Here is a 17955-nt window from a genome sequence, read left to right as displayed (position 1 = left end):
GCGGAAAAATACTTAAAAATTCGGGATTTTAAAATCCCGAAATTTCCCGGGATTACATTTTTTAAAATCCCGGTTTTCGGTACTTTCAAATCCCGAAAATCCCGGGATTTTCGGGAATCGGGAATTCCCGTTTGGCATCCCTACTAGCAGCACTTGTTGCACATACATACATACACACACACTTATTACAAAGAATTTTGCCAAATTTTATTTTTAATTAACACAACAAATATTAAACTTTATAACTTAATTTCATGAAATTACGATTCTTCCACAATTGTTGTTTAGTTTTATGTAACTTTTCTATGACTTTGTTAAGTTCTTAACAAAAATTTTCAATTAAACAAATTAGCAAATGAACCGACCAACACAACACACTTTTAATACAGAAATTTTGTCAAATTTTATTTTTTAATTTACTCAAAAAATATTAAACTTTATAACTTAATTTCATGAAATTATCATTCTTCAACAATTATATTTTCTTTTTATGTAAATTTTATATCATTTTATTAGGATTTTAATACAATTTTTCAATTAAACAAATTAGTAAACGAATAACTAACGTCTAAATTTCACCGGCCGAAGAAGACTAAAGTAAATTTTAACAGTTGCTCTTTTCTGTAGTGAAAAAGTAAAAACAATGACAGCGTTGTTATTGCAAGCAATGAGAAGAACTTATGAAAATAGTAACGGATAAATGCATTTCAAGTGTTTTTTGTTGTTTTGAAAGAATATTTAAAAGAAAATTATTAAAAATTAATATTTATTTGATGTAAATGTAATAGAGAGCATTTTTGTTAATTATTTTCTTAAAAAAGGAAATACATTCTCATCTGTTAGGTCTTCGACAGGGGACTAAGGTCTCTGACAATCCGTGACAATCCGTTTCGCCTATATGCTACTCCTAAGACAGTTTTTTTTATAGAACAGTGTCCTGTCAAGACAGTTCTTGTTTTATAGAAGGAAGACAGTTTTCTATAGAAAATGTCTTGCGAAGTTTTCTATAGAAAAGTATCTTGCAAAAGAAAAGCGTATTTCAAAAAAAGTTTTCTATTGAAAATTGTCTAGCGATGACAGTTTTCTTTAGAATTCGATAACAGTATTCTACAGAAAATTTCGTTGCAAGGCCTGTTTTCTATAGAAAAGTATCTTGCGGTGATAGTTTTCTATAGAAAATTGTTTTGTGAAGACAGTTTTCTATAGAAAAGTGTCTTGTTTTCTAAAGAAAATGTCTTACGAAGACAATTTTCCTTAGAAAAGTGTTTTGCCAAGAAATGTTTATATAGAAAACTGTTCTTTCTACAGAAAAATGTGTTGCGATAACAGTTTTCTATAGAAAATATTACGTTGCGAACACAATTATCCTTAAAAAATGTCTTGCCAAGACATTTTTATATAGAAAACTGTTATTCTATAAAAAAGTTAATTTCGATGAAAGTCTTCTATAGAAAATTGCTTGCGAAGACAGTTTTTTATAGAAACAATTTTATGTAGAAAAATGTTCTGCGTAGAAATTTTTCTATAGAAGATTGTATTTAAAAAGTCGGTTTTCTATAGAAAGGTGCTTTGCAAAGACAGTTTTCTATAGAAAATGTCTTACGAAGACAGTTTTCATTAAAAAAGTGTCGACATTTTTATATAGAAAAAAAAAGTCATTCTATAGAAAAGTGTCTTGCGAGGACAATTTTCTATAGAAAAATGACTTTCGAAGACAGTCTTCTATAGAAAAATGACTTTCGAAGACAGTCTTCTATAAAAGGTGAGTTTGCGAAACACTTTTCTATAGAAAAGTATCTTGCGTTTTTTTAAATATTTTTTCCCCTTTTTCAAAAAGGGTTTTCCACAATAGTTTCCTTTGGAAATTTCTTTTCCCCAGTATCATCAAAATAAAGAACGTTTTAATTGTTGTAAAAGAATTTAACCACATATTTATTTTTTAATAGTTTTCTTTCTTTATTATTTTTCTAAGAAAATATTTAACAAATTATTTATTAATATTAAAACTATTCCTGTGGATAATAGGTATTCTTCCACTTCTTTTTGCTCTTGGGTCCTTCAGGTCGCACCTTACGTGATATATACTCCTTTTGATGTTGATCTAATGTACGTTTCCAGGGATTATAGAATAGTTCAAAGTAACGACGTTTTGCCTCCAAAGGACGAGTTTTATTATCAATTTTATACAATTTCTCCCACAAATATATTTCGGGCAATGCCAAATGACGAGGACGATTAGAGACCAAATGTTTAAAGGTTTTTTCTAAAAATTCACGTTTTTCCTCATCTTCATAGTCGACAATGCGTTTATATTTTGAATCCAAAAATGGTTGCAATTCCTCGGCAGAACGTTGTACATTGGGTGCATTTGTATAGTAGCTGACTAAATATTTCAATACTTCATCGTTAAAGCCGATAATTTTACCATTTTCATCGATTTCCTGATAGAGCGCCAATTCTGGTGTACCACGACAATAATTAACACGAGGATTTTCATTGATTTGACGACCGTTCATTAGCAAAGTATTCAGCTGGTATTCATAGAATGACCAAGTCTTGCCATCAGTAATAATAGTTTGAGTGTTCAGGGGGTAGGTGAGTTCGGAGAAGGTATTGAAACCATTATAATTGGCTTGAGCCAGCAGCCAGGCGAAACTAGATTGTATGGCATGAGCATGTAGGGCTTCATTATGGTCATCAGTAGCAGAACTCTGTGGACGTATATGAAAACCGGCACGCGATTGATAGGAAAGTAGACCAAAACCAGCCATATTGCTGGGCCAGTGACCTGTTTGTGGAGAAGGTTGTTAAATTTTAAGTTTTTTAAATTTTATATATTCATTTACCGGCAATATTGGTGCCATGTTGGTAGCCAGTGGTAAAACCTAAACTTCTGGGATCGAATTCTAAGCGTGGTACTTTATTAGCCAGTTCAATATTATTACTTTCTTCTTCTGTCTTCCAGCTGGACAACTGCAAGCGATGCCTCAGGGCCAGCATAGGTTCACTTTTATACTGCATTAAACGATCAACGGGTTCTTTGGCTAAATGCTTTTGCCATTCATGACCTTCTTTGGCTTTAACAATATTTTTGGGAGCCTGTATGCCACCCACAGACCAAAAAGCTTCATGTCTGGGATTGTAATCGATTTCGGCTTCCTGTAAGTGCTGATAATCGGCTGACAGGCCGTTGATTAAAGCACGATTAATTTGCTCAACAATGACTTGAGTCAAAATGCGCTCCCGTTCCTTGGGTTCCAAGTCAGAAGCATCAGGATATTTTTGACTAAAAAAAAAATAATATTAATAAAACTCGTCATACCCCTCTTTATCAATAAAATGTACTTAAAATAATCATGAGCCACTTCCAAAGCCTCCTGAATATCTCCCTTAAGGGTTTCTACATATGAGTTCAATTTCTCATCTGCTTTCAACTCGCTGGGCATGTTTTCGTACAATGTTCTAGTGTAGTGTTGTATGGCTGGCAAACAGTTATAGGGCAAACGTTCATCGTGCAATTGCACTACTTTATAGCCATAGTAGCGAGGCATATTGATTTTTATCATTTTCTCTTCCACTGTAGCAGCTTTTTGCACCTGCTCTTGGAAGGATAAAGCTTCACGTTCTTTACGAGCGGTAAATGAGGGATCCTTGATTTCGGGATATTGTGCTACTTCGAAATATTCATCATTTTCTGTTACAGCCGTTTGGGGAGCAGCAGAAGCTGCCTGGGCATTTTTTGGTGTGGCAATGTAGTTACGACACACTGAAGCACATCGTGCTGTTAAAGATTCGGCACGACGCATTAACAGCATTTTGAGGAGTTGGTTTGATTTTTAATTAATAATTTATTTTATTTAGATTTTCAGCATAGAAAATGAAAAAATACCGCACGCAAAATATCGTTTCGTTAAAAAAAAGGTTATGAAATAACAGCTGTGGCTGCAGCAAGAAGAAGAACTGTCATTATTTCTGCATTCACTTTAGAATGTCTACACACAAGCCGTTATTACACTTCAACGATGAATTTTAGCAATTTTACTGATTCTCAACAAACTTGGAGACGGGATATTTCAGGAAAATCCTGGCAATAAGGATTTGTTTATTTTTCAGCTTAAGACGGCTTGAAAATTTCGCAATATTTTGAATAATTTTCAGGACATTTTCGCTAAGTTTACGGAATTTTACAACATAAATTTAATTTATTTTAATTTAAAGAAGTTTTCTTTTATCTTATGATAAGTTCATTGAAATTTGGCCGGCGTAAAACATTGTTCAAACTTTTATAGAGTTTGTTGAATTTTTGTTCACCCTGGATGGTATTCCAGTTGTAATGGTGTCGAATGTAATATTGTTGCGACTCCCACTGCAGTTGCTGTGTTTACAGGTGAGTTTTAGTAGACTAATAATAATATCACAGGAAAATTGAATTAGATCGACAACTAGTTCTAGAACGCATATTTTAGCCTGTGAAGAAACGTTTCGGGAGACGACGCTCACTCTTTGGAGCGGTTCTTGGACTTGTTCCTAAATCAATGATTTTTGTTCTAATTTGTCAACCTCGGAACTAGTTCTTGGGAATCTTTAGAGAATATATACGCTTTATGTGAAATTCGTTTTTGAAAGATTATATAAGATTATCTTTTAGGAATATAGAAATTTAAAATTCTTTTAAATTCATATCATCACAATTTTAATAGGTGGCTTCCGGTGATGATTTCTAGTCTAGTGGTTGGTTTTCTAGTCTAGTAGATCGGAGATGGTAGGTTCATTTCCCACCTGAAGCACTGGTTTACGAGCGCACAACAGGCCCGATAGAGGTCAAAGTGTATTTCTTCGGATTTGATGTATATACATTACAGTGATCGATTATTTGACATTTTCCAAAAACCGGGTTTTCAATAGTTGACATTTGTAAAAAACCGGTTGATATTATTAAAATTTTTTATTAATTTTTTTTTTCATTAAAACATGGCACGAACAGAATTTAGTCATTTCAAAAGATTATTACTTTAGATCTAGTCATCTGATTTACATTATTTCTTTAATATTGGACACTATTGTGAAACTTAAGGAGACTAGGTATCCTTTCTTATTCTAAAGTTTTATGAGAAAAGTTGATGTAATTTTCATAGACATTCCAACATTTCATTAAAATTTCAGCCTCAAATTTAAAGTTCCAATAAATTTACATTTTAAAAATTAGGAAAATCAAAAAATTTTACAAAAGTTTAATTAGAAAATCAAGCTCTAATTACTGGATCCATCATAAGTTTTTTATTTCGTTGGGCAGCGGTAAAACAGAAAAAAAAACCGGTTTAAAACCCGAGTCTAACACCCGAATATACATCCTGCTTTCAAACTAACTAGCCGGTTTATAGCCAATTTTTAGCCGCTGCTGACATTTTTAGTGTCAGCTGTCGCCGCCGTTAATATATGTCGGCGCAGGTCTCTGGGCAGGACGTAAATAATTTTTATTCAATTTTTCTTATTATTAATTTGCTACATAAATTTATTTGCCATCCCAGTAAATAAACGCGATTTGTGAAAAAATAGAAAGCAAATGAAAACAATCAACGTTTTATAAAATTTATTTGAAAAAATGAAGGCTTTCTAATAAAAATAAATTAATCAAAGAAATAAAAGACAAGTTGAAACGGCAAGAAAAGAAAAAAAACTGAAGTTTCTATTTTTTTCCTTAAAATTTCGTTTTTAATTTTTGGTGTCGCGGGGAGAAAAAAAAAGAGAAGCCATCTAGAAAAAAGGCGCGTTATTTATTTTAATTCTAATAAATCCTTGTAAAAAGACTAGAAGACGATAAAGAGAAATTGCCATTAAGAAAAATATAAAATAAAATCTGGAGATTTTTTATGTTGGTGTAAAAGTTATCAGAAGAAATTAAGTAAACCACGAGGTTTGTATTAAAATTTCTACATACATATAAACATTCATACATATCTACATACTTTTAGTACATATATTTATATACATGCTAAAAAAATAATAGACACCAAAAAAAAAATGTAATATGGCGCTAAATGTTTTGATGCAGTTTTGTTGTTGTTTTTTTTCTCCTCTTTTTCTCATAAGAAAAAGTGCCGTTATTTGTCTTATGGCTTTTGCAAGTTGATTTTACAATAACAACAATTAGAAGGCTGCAGTCTTCCCCTCTCCCTTGTCTGTTGTTTATCATGTATCAAATTTATTTTTGTTTGTTTTTTTTATTTTGCATATTTTGAAAATATATTCTATAGTTTGGGAAAGTACCGTTGTTTAAATTCATTTTTTAAATTCTTTCTATGGCAATTAAAATTATTTTTTAAAGAAAAAAAAAACATACTTTGAACTTTCTTCACAGATAAGGACAACTTCCAAAACTTATTTGATATTGGAAGAGTTAATTTTATATATGGCTTAATCACTGGATATTAAAACAATATTTTCTATATTTTTTAACAAATCCGTATTGCCGAGTTTAAGAACTTCAAATCTGATTAGAAATCATGATTTCTAATAAGAATTATAACTAGATCAAAACTCAATAAATAATAGGGGTTTTCCAATAAACATCTGACCTAATAAAAATACTTTCGGTTGATATAGCTTTCTCTGGGTTGTCAAGTATGACTCGTGTCGTTCCGGAGCGCAGATCCAACTGTCGGAACGATTCTTGCAGCTAACAGTAACCAACCCTCAACTTTGTTTTAACAGTTCGACGGTGTCCCACAGTTTTTTGCATGAAGAAATTATCGCTTAATATGGCTGTCGCTGAGTTGACAATCTTTGACCGGGTAGGAGTCTGATCGTTCCTGAGAGCGTTCCCACGACCGTACTTGTCGGCTTACTTGGTCTTTAAATTGTGTGATTTTTCGAGATATTTTTAAAAATAATAAAACAACTGCTCTGAAATTTGTTAAAAAAGACTATTAAACAGAATCCAATACAGTACCTAAATAGACAATGTTTTTTCCAATTTTTTAAATAAATAATCTACAAATTTTCTATTTTTAATAAATCTTTATAAAATTTTTCTATTTATTACAGTTGTCGTTTGTAAGAGATAGATGGTCATATGAAATAAATTGAAACGATACAAAATGGCATTAAAATTTTAAATCAAGTAAAACAAAAAAAAAAAAAAAGGATTTAAGAATTACTAGACCTCAAGACCTCAAACAGAATCTCCTATTAAAGGTAAAATAAAATGAAAGAAATATATTTCTACTTGGCAAAAAGGCTACATGAAACCAAAGCTCCCAAAATTAAAATGAATACTTTACAATAATGCAACCAATTAGATTGGTATTTTAGTAAAGATAAGAAAGAAATTCAAAATTTTTAAACACAAAAAGAAATATAATTTATTAAAAAAAAAATAAATAGCTGAGACTCGGGCAATTTTATAAACACACCTAGAAGTACGGCTAAAAAATAAATAAAATTAAATTATTACAAACATTTTACTATAAGAAAAAAAACAAAAATAATTTTCAATCAAACCTTTATGGGAAAAAGATTTTTAAGTTGGGAAAAAATCGCAACCTATAAAAAAACACAAAAATATATATTATGTTTGCTAGCAATATGAAAATTTTAACACTAAACACAAACAATAGCTCGCCTAATGCTCAAGGTGGCGGAGGAGCACAGGCCACGCTTAAAGAATTAAATAATAATACAAATGAGGGAAATGTTAGTGGAAGTGGCAGTATGGGTGGTAATAATAGTGGAGGTAGCGCAGGTTCACAACATAAAACTAACAAAAGAGAGCAGAAACATAATAGTAAAACAAAATTCGTACATGGTAACAATAATAAAATGCAACAACATATAACACAGCAGCAGCAACAACAAACACAGAAATACCATCATAACAGCAACAATAATAGTGGCGGAGGAGGTGGTAATGGTGGTGGTGGTAATAAATTGAAAAAACATTACAATAACAACAGTAATAACAACAATAGCACCTCTTCTTTAAATCGTAAAAAGTATTATCAACAACAACAGCAACAACATCACCAACAACAGCAGCAACACTACCAACAGCAACAACAACAGTATATAACGGCCATGCAACAAACTATTAACTCCAATACAACAACTACCACCACAATTACCAACAACAACAGTAATTTAGTTAAAAATCAAAACTTTTCAAATATTGATTTACACCTACAACAACAGCAGCAACAACAACCACAGCAGCAGCAACAACGTAATCTCACCCACACTAGCAGCAATTTAATAAATTACTCAACAAATCCTTTGGAAACCTGCACTTGCTTGTTACAACAAACCAATTGTGATAAATTATCTTTATCAACTTGTTCATCTACATCATCTTCATCAACAGCCTCATCACTGCCCGCAGCAACAGGTGATTATCATCGCCAATCCCAACAGTTGCACACCATATGCTACGATAATCATTTAAAGAACACTTTAAGTTCAACTTCAAAATCTACTTCACAAACAGCAACTTCAACGTCGGCTTGTATTAGTTGTTGGACAAATTTCACTAAATTGCCCCAGCAACAGTCCACAACTTCAACAAATTTCAAAACAACAACATCAAATACTTCCACAAACTTGCAGGAGTTTGTTGCCAGCGCTGTTGCAGCTGCCGTAGCAAGTAAATGTAATTCAAATCAAAGTCTAACAAGATCTACATCAACTTCATCGTCTACAACTCCTTCTACAGCCACCAATACAATAACGTCATCAGCGTCGTTGACATCTTCAGCTTCTAAAAAGAAAACATTTTGGAAAAATTCAAATACTAGTAGTGGAGGTGGTGGTCCTGGAGGTACCGGTATAAGTTGTGGCAGTTTATCATCGTCTGGCTATTCAACGGGGAGTAGCACTACACAATCACCAAAGTTATCCAAAGAAAAGGTAAGAAATTGGAAATTCTTTCTTAATAAATATGTTTTATTTGATTTTTAACTAAAAACTTTAAAAATGTTCCATATTTTTATTTTAGACTCATGTATCGGATAAAAATCTATTAACCAATACCAACAGTAATAGACAATCTTCTGGTAAAATAAGCAGCAACAATAGTAACGCAAATATACAAAAATATTCCACAGCAGTAGCTGCTAACAACAACAATAATACCACTCAACAAAAACAACTTTCAAAACATCAGGTACAAACTGTAGAAAAGCTAGCAATGACCACTTCCCTAACTGGAACAAATGGCTCATCATCAACTACTAAATCTACAGTTTCAAATAAAAGTAATACCTCATTAAACTCATCCAAAACTTCAACAGCATCTCCAAAACAACAGCCGCAGGATAATTTAGAAAAACTTAATGAATCGAAGCAAATGTTAAAATCACTTACTACGAATAGTAGTGGCAGCGGTAGTAATAGCGATACAAATAAAATAACTACATTGGAAAGTGCAACTAGTTTAGGAACAGCATCGACTTCCTCGTCGTCAACAACAACTTCGGTGCCATCATCACCAAATTCTTATACTTTAGATTTTTTACATTCGGTTGGTGTGAAGATGACAGGTGTGGCCTTACGTTCATCAGCTGGTGTACAAGGTAAGTTGGTAGTTTATGGCACATTTTATATTGATAAATATAATTTATGACTTATTAATAATTATTCAAACTTGAGTTCGATTCTCACTTAAAGAAAGTTTTAAGAATTCGTATGAATCTACATATTAAAAATGTATGAAAATTTTTTAAATTATTTTCAAGGATCAACAAATGCCTATGGCAATCAGTCATCCACTAATTCTCCCGTCCATAGCAGTTATCCCTATGCGAGTATGACAACAACAAATCAACGACAACCACGTTATATGTACGGCGGCACAAATAACAACAGTGGTGGTAGTGGCAACCAACAACAACATTATCATCATCATCAGCCCTCCCAATTGACGATTGCTTCGTTTTTACAAAAAGATTTACTAGGAGGAGACAATGTACTGTCAAATGCGAATAACAGTAGTAGTAGTAGTACTAGTACTGGTGGTAATAGTGGAGGAGGGACTTCCTCTAATTTAAGAAATGCTAATAATTATACTGATCAACAGCATTATACACAACAGCCGCCAACACATGCCCGCTATCATCATAACTATTATCCTACACCATATCAGCAGCAAACGTCAAGTTTACAACATACAAGTTATGGAGGTGGTGGAGGATATGCAGGTGAATTAGCTAGATTAGTAACAAATGGTGGTGGTCAGAGAAATGCCGGATATGCTTATACAAATTATCATAATGTAGCCACCACTGAAAGTGGTAGTGGAGTGGTTAAAAATAATTCTTTACCTCAACAGCAATCACGACAGAATTCTTTACAGAATAACATGGGAAACTATACGAATTCACTAAATACCGTACAAACGAATAAAAAATCATCATATGCTTCTAGCACTACATCAACATGTTCGTCTTCGTCTGTCAAATCGATTTCATCGAATTCTTCAAATACTTCCAGTCGTCAGGTAGCGGCTTCAACAGCTCAGGAAACCAGCAATAGTTCGTCAAATTTAAATTTAGCTATTGAGACTTTACCCTCAAAAACATTGGGTGTTGGCAATCAACGTGGCAATCATCGCGGGCATCATCACAATCATCATGGCCATCATCATCACAATCACCATGGCCATCATCACCATCAACATTCTATGATGAATTCACCCAACATGTTGCAACATCAAAACTATTACAACTTGACTTATGTGAGCACAGATGGATCTGTCAGTGGTACCACTTCTAGGGGCTGTAGTCCAGCGCCACAATCTCTGCCGCCCACACCCTTGTCAACAACAAATACTCACAGTCCCAAACCTCTGGACAATAGTCCCGGACCTGTTGCCATGTTAATGAATTTCAATGCCAGTCATTTACAGTACCCACGCTATGCCAATGCTCAACAACAGATGGCTGTACAACAGCAGCAACAATTTCATCAGTTTCAGCAGCAGCAACAACAGCAACAAAACTTTTTAAATAAAAAGTTGCTGGCACCCTTAACGTTGACTATGCCTTCGCCATCGCCTTCCCCCACACCGTCCACAAACACGGCCAGCACTTCTATAAACACTCAACAAGCACCGCCTCCGCCTCATAATATAATATGCTGTTCCCAATTGGATGAAGCAACCACGGCAGCCGCAGCAGCTGCGGCCACGTCTTCATCGACTTCAGGAATCATTGCTGGCAATGATTATGATTCAGATACCTCCTCCACACATTCTTCTGCACAACATAAATATCACTCCCTGAAATCCATAAAGTCGTCTATGTCCTCATCATCTTCGTCATCGTCTGCCTCTGCTACTTCAATGCCTCTGCAGCAACAGCAGAATTGTAGTCAGCCTTCGACACCAGCCACCTGTGGGCCAACTACTCCTCTACACAGTCCTTTGGATTATAATTATAGCGGCGCCACAGCTCACGCCTTTCCCAATCTACAAGTGACTCAACAGATAGCCCAACAACACACTTATAAATCGAGCAATGAAACTTCCCAGTTGCCGCAAATTTATGGTAACAATGGCAGCGGTGTCATATCACTTCTAAATATACCAACAAAGTCTCCCAGCAGCTATACAGAAGATGATTACCAACAGCATCAGCAGTTGGCACATCAACAGTTTTATTTCAATGCCGCAGCTGCTGGCCAAACTTCAGCCGATCACTTAAATATTGCTTCAGCTTTAACAGCTGTTGCCAGTCGTTCTAACACCAGCAGTGGTTACTGGAGTCCTTCGCACCACAACAATCAATTCTTATACCAACAGACGTCTTCGTCCCAAGTGGCATTGATGCCTGCAACAGCGTCATCCTCATCATCATGTGGTTCTTCGTCAGCTTCGATTTCACCTCGTTTGCCAAACGATGACTTGCAACAACCGCAAACACAGACACAATTACATCATAACTGTTGCATAACCAGCGCCAGTTCGTCGCCCTCTCCTTGCACTTCCTGCTTAAATGAACAGTTTAGTAACATAATCATTGGCAACAGTTCTAACGTTGATTCAACAATGTTGATGACCGGCTCAAATTCTTCATCCGTTAGTGGAACAAGTGGCATAAGTGTTAATTCTACAAATGGAGGACACAACTATAAAAGGGGGTAAGTCTTGAACACATTACCATAAACTTAACATTGCTCATTACTTGTTTTTTTATCTCGAAATTGTCCATATAGCTCGTCGCAGTTATTGACACAACAACAGCGTTTGATAGCACAACAAACATATCAATCCTCTTCATCTTCGACCTCCTCATTGTCCAGTTCATCAGCATCTACATTAACCAGTGCTGTACGAGCTCGTGGTGGTGGAGGAGGAGGTGGAATTAATACTAATAACAACAACGGCCGTAACAATCAAGTGCCACTGCCACAAAATTCACTTACTTCAACGGTTGGTGGCGGTATAACCGCTGGTGGACCCCAACAGCTGCCACCACCTCCACCCACACAACATTTCTATTCGCATCAACAGCAACAACAACAGCCATTACCACCTCCACTGCCACCACACAATCTACTATATAATAATCCTCAAACTCATCATATGCGTGCCTTAAGTAGTTCATCGATTAGTTCATCAGTGCATGACTTCTTTACACACACCCCGCCCGATCGTTTTTTGGCGCGGGCTCATCTTGTCGAAGCCAAAGAAGCACCAGCCACATTACTAAATAATTCCAAATGGGATAATCTTTCACAGGGTATTTGGAAAAAGTTTATCAACTCTCAACAAACTGAGGAAACTTTTAAGCAAAAAATGCGTTTGTGGCGTTATTTGTATCTGTTTATTAAGGTAAGAAAGAGGGACTTGAAACATTTTCATAATTGTTCATGAAATTTAACATTTTAAAAATAAATTATTTTTGAACATTTGTATTTTTTATATATATTTTTCCGATTTAGAATGCTTATCCTCGTTATGGCCTTTATTTGGTTGGCTCCACTATTTCCGGCTTTGGCTCAGATTCATCTGATGTTGATATGTGTTTAGTTTCTCGCAGTGCTTCCAGTATTGATCCTCGTATGGAGGCTCTATTTAATTTAACTGTATTACGTGATTGCCTTAGTAAATCTGGTAAGTTTAAAAGAATTGAAGGATACTTATATATTAGAAATATGTATGTTTATACAAAAGAAGATCTACATTTAATGGACCTGTCGCCGAATGTCTTTTATAAAACATATCTTGAACAAAATTCCCAAGACAAAAATTAATTGCCAAAAGATCCAATTTATTTTACATTAACTAGTCTTGCTCTGAATTTCTGAAAATTTATCTTTCAGGCATCACAATGGACCCAATTAGGGGCCTATTCGAAAATACATCACTGCGCTGCATTAGATGCGCAGTTCGTTCGGAAATGCATCACAGAAATTATGATGCGCAGATTTTAATTTCCACATCGCAAACAAATCATCAGATGCAATGCAGTGATGCATTTCCGAACAAGTCATAGTTCCAGAACGGGTTCAAACAGAACCACTTTAGATTGTTAATAAGCAACTTTTGTACTAATGATGCCATTAGTTGTGGGAATGAAACCTGTTGTGGGAATCACAGTTGCGATTATAAACTAATTCTAAAGACCTTTTAAATGAACCAGTTATTTAATACGAGTTACATAGTTACATATCAAAAGAATTAAAAATTATTCTCAATTAACTAGTTACAAAGGCACCTGATAGGACCCAAGTAAAGACTTACTCGTGTCAGTAAGCAGTCTGCTAAACCTACCTAACTAGTTCTAGAACGGTTGCAAACTGAATAACTTCAGACTTTTAAACGTAATGTAATTGTTCTCTACCGATTACCAAGAACTAGTTAAGTTATCTAGAACTTTTGGAGAATTTGAATGAAGTTTTAATGACAAAAACCCTGCGTTCTACAATTAGTTATGCCGAATCTGAATCTTAAGAAAAAGTACAACCAATTCCATTTTGTTCCAATACTTTGCGATTCAGAATTTGATCGTAGCTACGTTTATGTAAGTCATTTCCGGAGCATCGGATCGAAGTGCAGAATATCAAATATATGTACATACGTATGTATGTCGTACGGAGAAAGTTTCGATTTGATTTGAATGAATAGGGGTGAATAAAATTTTTCCGAGAAAGTTAACATCGATTATTTTTTATAGAAATTATCATCATATGATGAAATTTTGTTTATTTGTAGTCAGCTGATGTTGAGTATTTGACACACTTTACTATAGAGTTGAGTATTCATAAAAAACATATCACTCTATTATCCGTCTTGATTACTTATTATTCGAGTATTTGATACTTATGAGATGCTAAATATTTCACTAAATTATACTTGCTTTACTTTTTCTATGGGGAAAAACAAACGATTTAGGGTGAATTGTAATCTTAATGAAAAACAGTTTCAACATATTTATGAACATTTTTTTTAACTACTGACTACTCTATTTTTATGAATTGGTTACTTACTTACTTACACGTGTAACATCACTAGAATTTAGGTTTTTTTCGATATGTACATATTTAACATGTGGCAGAATTCTAAAAGTGTAGACTAGAGTAAATTGCTGAAAAAATGGAATTCAATTCCACAAAGGTAATACAAACTCAAACAGCAACCCCTAATTATTATTTAATCTTCTACCCAGTATGAAAAACCCTTATTTGTGAATGTTTTCTGTGTTTCTTTTTTTACTTAATGTATACATTCATTCATTCATTTCTCCTACCTGAAAAAACAATAATTTTAAATATCATAACACCAGCTGCTTTACCACAATTCAGTCTTTATTTAGCAGTTTACCTGATCATTACAATTTCTCATAAAAATTTGTGTAATTTTTACATTTTAGGTGAATTTGAAAATTTCAATTTAATTGAAGCAAAAGTACCAATTTTACGTTTTCGTGATCGCATACATCAGTTGGAAGTTGATCTCAATTTTAATAATTGTGTTGGTATTAAAAATACTCATCTTTTATATTGTTACTCACAACGTAAGTAAATGTTATTTTTAAACTTAAAAAAATTCTATTTAAATTATTTTATTTCTGTTTCATGTTTGTTCATGTTTGTCTTTATCGATTTAGTTGATTGGCGTTTACGTCCCTTGGTTTTAGTTACAAAATTATGGGCTCAATATCATAATATAAACAATGCTAAAAATATGACAATATCTAGTTATTCCTTAGTATTAATGGTTATACATTTCTTACAATATGCTGTGAATCCACCAGTATTACCTTGTTTACATGAAATATTTCCTGATAAATTTCCACTGGTAAGTTGAACAATTAATTTGATAATAGAAAAAAAACTGGTTCAAATATTAATAACAAAACTAATAAAAATCGCTGGAGAAAATCAACTTGTTTTAGAACTTTTCCTAAGAAATTGTATTTATCATATAAAGTTTCTCTAAAACTATTACTTAGGATGACAATTTCCACTACTACTAACTAAAGAACTGTTTCTAGAAGGTTCTCTACAACGCTTTTTCAGCAATAGTTGTTTATCCTACAGTTCTTTTACAAATCTTAAATCATTTAATTTTGAAATGTTTATTCTAGTTACGTTCAAATGATTTCGGTTATGTGGACATGAATGAGACTATAGGACCCTATGAGAGCAAAAACACTCAAACTATAGGAGAATTATTTTTATATTTTCTAGAATACTATAGCTGTTTCGAGTAAGTTTTATTTAAAAGAAACAAAACTAGTTTTTATTAATATTCTTTTAATTTTTTCTCCCAACAGCTATTCACAATTTGCTATTTCTGTGCGCACGGGAGGACTTTTGCCAATAAATTTGTGTCGCACAGCAAAATCTATTAAAAATGATATACATCAATGGAAAGAATTATGTATTGAGGGTAAGTAATAAATCAATATAAATATTTTGAAAAGAAACTTAAATATATCTACAGTGTAATATATAGTCTAGTCTATAGTCTAGTCTATAGTGTAGTCTATAGTCTAGTCTATAGTCTAGTCTATAGTCTAGTCTATAGTCTAGTCTATAGTCTAGTCTATAGTGTAGTCTATAGTGTAGTCTATAGTCTAGTCTATAGTCTAGTCTATAGTCTAGTCTATAGTCTAGTCTATAGTCTAGTCTATAGTCTAGTCTATAGTCTAGTCTATAGTCTAGTCTATAGTCTAGTCTATAGTCTAGTCTAGTTTATAGTTTAGTCTATAGTTAAGTTTATAGTTTAGTCTATAGTTAAGTTTATAGTCTAGTTTTTAGGTTAGTTTATAGTCTAGTCTATAGTTTAGTTAAGAGTCTTTTCTGCAGTATAGTCTATAATTTCAAAATTTTTATAAAAAACATTTTATTTAAGTATTTGTTCTTTATTGTTTTTTATATTAGAACCCTTCGATTTAACAAATACAGCACGTTCTGTATACGATTTTGAAACATTTGAACGCGTTAAGGCAGTATTTGTGGCATCATGGCGTATACTACAGGAAACATTAGATTTAAATTCGGTATTTTCACCAATTATCATACCATCTCCCTGCTCATCATCAGCAACAAGTGTTGTAGGTCATACAAATGCTAACACAACAAACACTACTACCACAACATTTAGTGAAATTGAGTCGGATAATGTAACCGATTCCAAAACAAATCTAGAGCAGTATGTAAATACAAATTCAATAATAAATAATTTTGTACCTACGACACCTAATAGTGCTGCTACTGCTGCTGCCGAAAACTATGAAGAAAATAATAATTCATCTATGGAAGAGGATGAGAATGAGCAAGGTGTGATAGATATCATTGATGATGACAACGAGGAGGTTGACAATAGTCTAAGTGCCACTAATAGCATAACTTTTACTCAAAAATTGTCAAAACGTAAGGATTTAAATCGTACTTTAACACCGCGTCAAAATAAGATTTATAATGAAAAAGACTTTCCCGCCACACTGTCACATAAACAAAAGCCACCAATGTCTCCTGCGTCTTCGTCTACATCTTCATTGACTTGTATTAAAACTAGTACAAAAAATGTTAATAGAAATACTAATAACAAAACTGCCACTCCCATAAAATCCTGAGTAAGGCATGTAAAATGTTTTGTGGTCCCAATATTTCCTTAACAATATATAATAATTCCCTCATGTACAACTGTAACAATCACAACAGCAGCATAAACACCATTAATATGACTATAAAGAGTCATCAACATTTAATGTAAGTTAATTTTAAATATTCAGTCATATTCCTTTATTATTTATTTAAATATTTATTTATTACAACATTCATATTAATATCCTTAATTATTACATACAATTATTATTATATATTTTTTTCTATGAAAATAATCGCCAAAAACAAACTACTCTCGGTTACTATTGATTTAATTTTATTATTCGTTTTCTTTGAATACTTGAATCTAGTCTTTTAAAATATTAACAATAACTGAATTACTACAAAAAAAAAAAAAAAAAAAAAAAAACAAAGACTGATATTTAATAGATCTATATGACATTAATTATATATAATATTTAAGATAATAAGGAGTGAATGTGTAGTGTGTGATGAAACAATGAAGAGAGTGTGGTACTATTGTTATAAAAAAAAAAAAACCAAAAACAAAAATTCTATAAAGTGCGTATGTGTTTAAGAATTCATTATTATATTTATTTTTAAAGATTAATATTTATTAATGATCTTGAAATATTTTATACCGAGATAAATAAGTTAAAAAAAAGAATTTTTTGGTGCATCTGCTTCCGATTTGAGTCTTTTAAAATGATTTCTTATAAACATCCCACTTGTTATCATTACTTTTTATATTGAGTTTTAGTTTGATTACGTGCTTCATATTTTACATTCGTAAAACATAGTTTTTATTACTTTTAGATTTTCTTTAGGTTCTGATAATCTTCTATTTGGAACTTATTCTAATTTAGAATTGCCATTAATGGCCATATAAGA

The 17955-nt window shown here is 32.9% G+C and overlaps 2 protein-coding genes across 3 annotated transcripts; one reads left to right on the top strand and one right to left on the bottom strand.

The window, feature by feature from the left end:
* Positions 1 to 1931: 1931 nt before the first annotated feature.
* LOC119606051 (28S ribosomal protein S30, mitochondrial) lies at positions 1932 to 3959 on the bottom strand. The gene is made up of 3 exons (XM_037959425.1): positions 3346 to 3959; positions 2847 to 3286; positions 1932 to 2788 (listed from the first exon to the last, which is right to left on the bottom strand). The coding sequence occupies exons 1-3, from the start codon at positions 3813 to 3815 to the stop codon at positions 2007 to 2009; spliced, it is 1692 nt and encodes a 563-aa protein (XP_037815353.1). The 5' UTR covers positions 3816 to 3959; the 3' UTR covers positions 1932 to 2006.
* A 1470-nt stretch (positions 3960 to 5429) lies between these two features.
* Positions 5430 to 17208, top strand: LOC119606050 (poly(A) RNA polymerase gld-2 homolog B-like). 2 transcript variants are annotated; one of them, XM_037959423.1, is made up of 11 exons: positions 5430 to 5914; positions 7045 to 8898; positions 8987 to 9563; positions 9726 to 12126; positions 12202 to 12820; positions 12931 to 13102; positions 14862 to 15005; positions 15099 to 15289; positions 15579 to 15700; positions 15768 to 15883; positions 16378 to 17208. In XM_037959423.1, exons 2-11 carry the CDS (start codon positions 7570 to 7572, stop codon positions 17070 to 17072), a joined length of 6366 nt encoding a protein of 2121 aa, XP_037815351.1. In that variant the 5' UTR covers positions 5430 to 5914; positions 7045 to 7569; the 3' UTR covers positions 17073 to 17208. The 2 variants fall into 2 exon arrangements, with proteins under 2 accessions (XP_037815351.1, XP_037815352.1); XM_037959424.1 differs by lacking the exon at positions 5430 to 5914 and adding an exon at positions 6416 to 6791.
* The last annotated feature ends 747 nt before the right edge of the window (positions 17209 to 17955 follow it).

Source organism: Lucilia sericata, unplaced genomic scaffold (assembly GCF_015586225.1).
Source record: "Lucilia sericata isolate MDLA Ls3-8-SP2 unplaced genomic scaffold, ASM1558622v1 Contig000548F_arrow, whole genome shotgun sequence".
Classification (NCBI taxonomy): Eukaryota; Metazoa; Arthropoda; class Insecta; order Diptera; family Calliphoridae; genus Lucilia; species Lucilia sericata.
The sequence above is the reverse complement of the archived record's forward strand: the minus strand, read 5'-3'. Positions and strand labels throughout refer to the sequence as shown.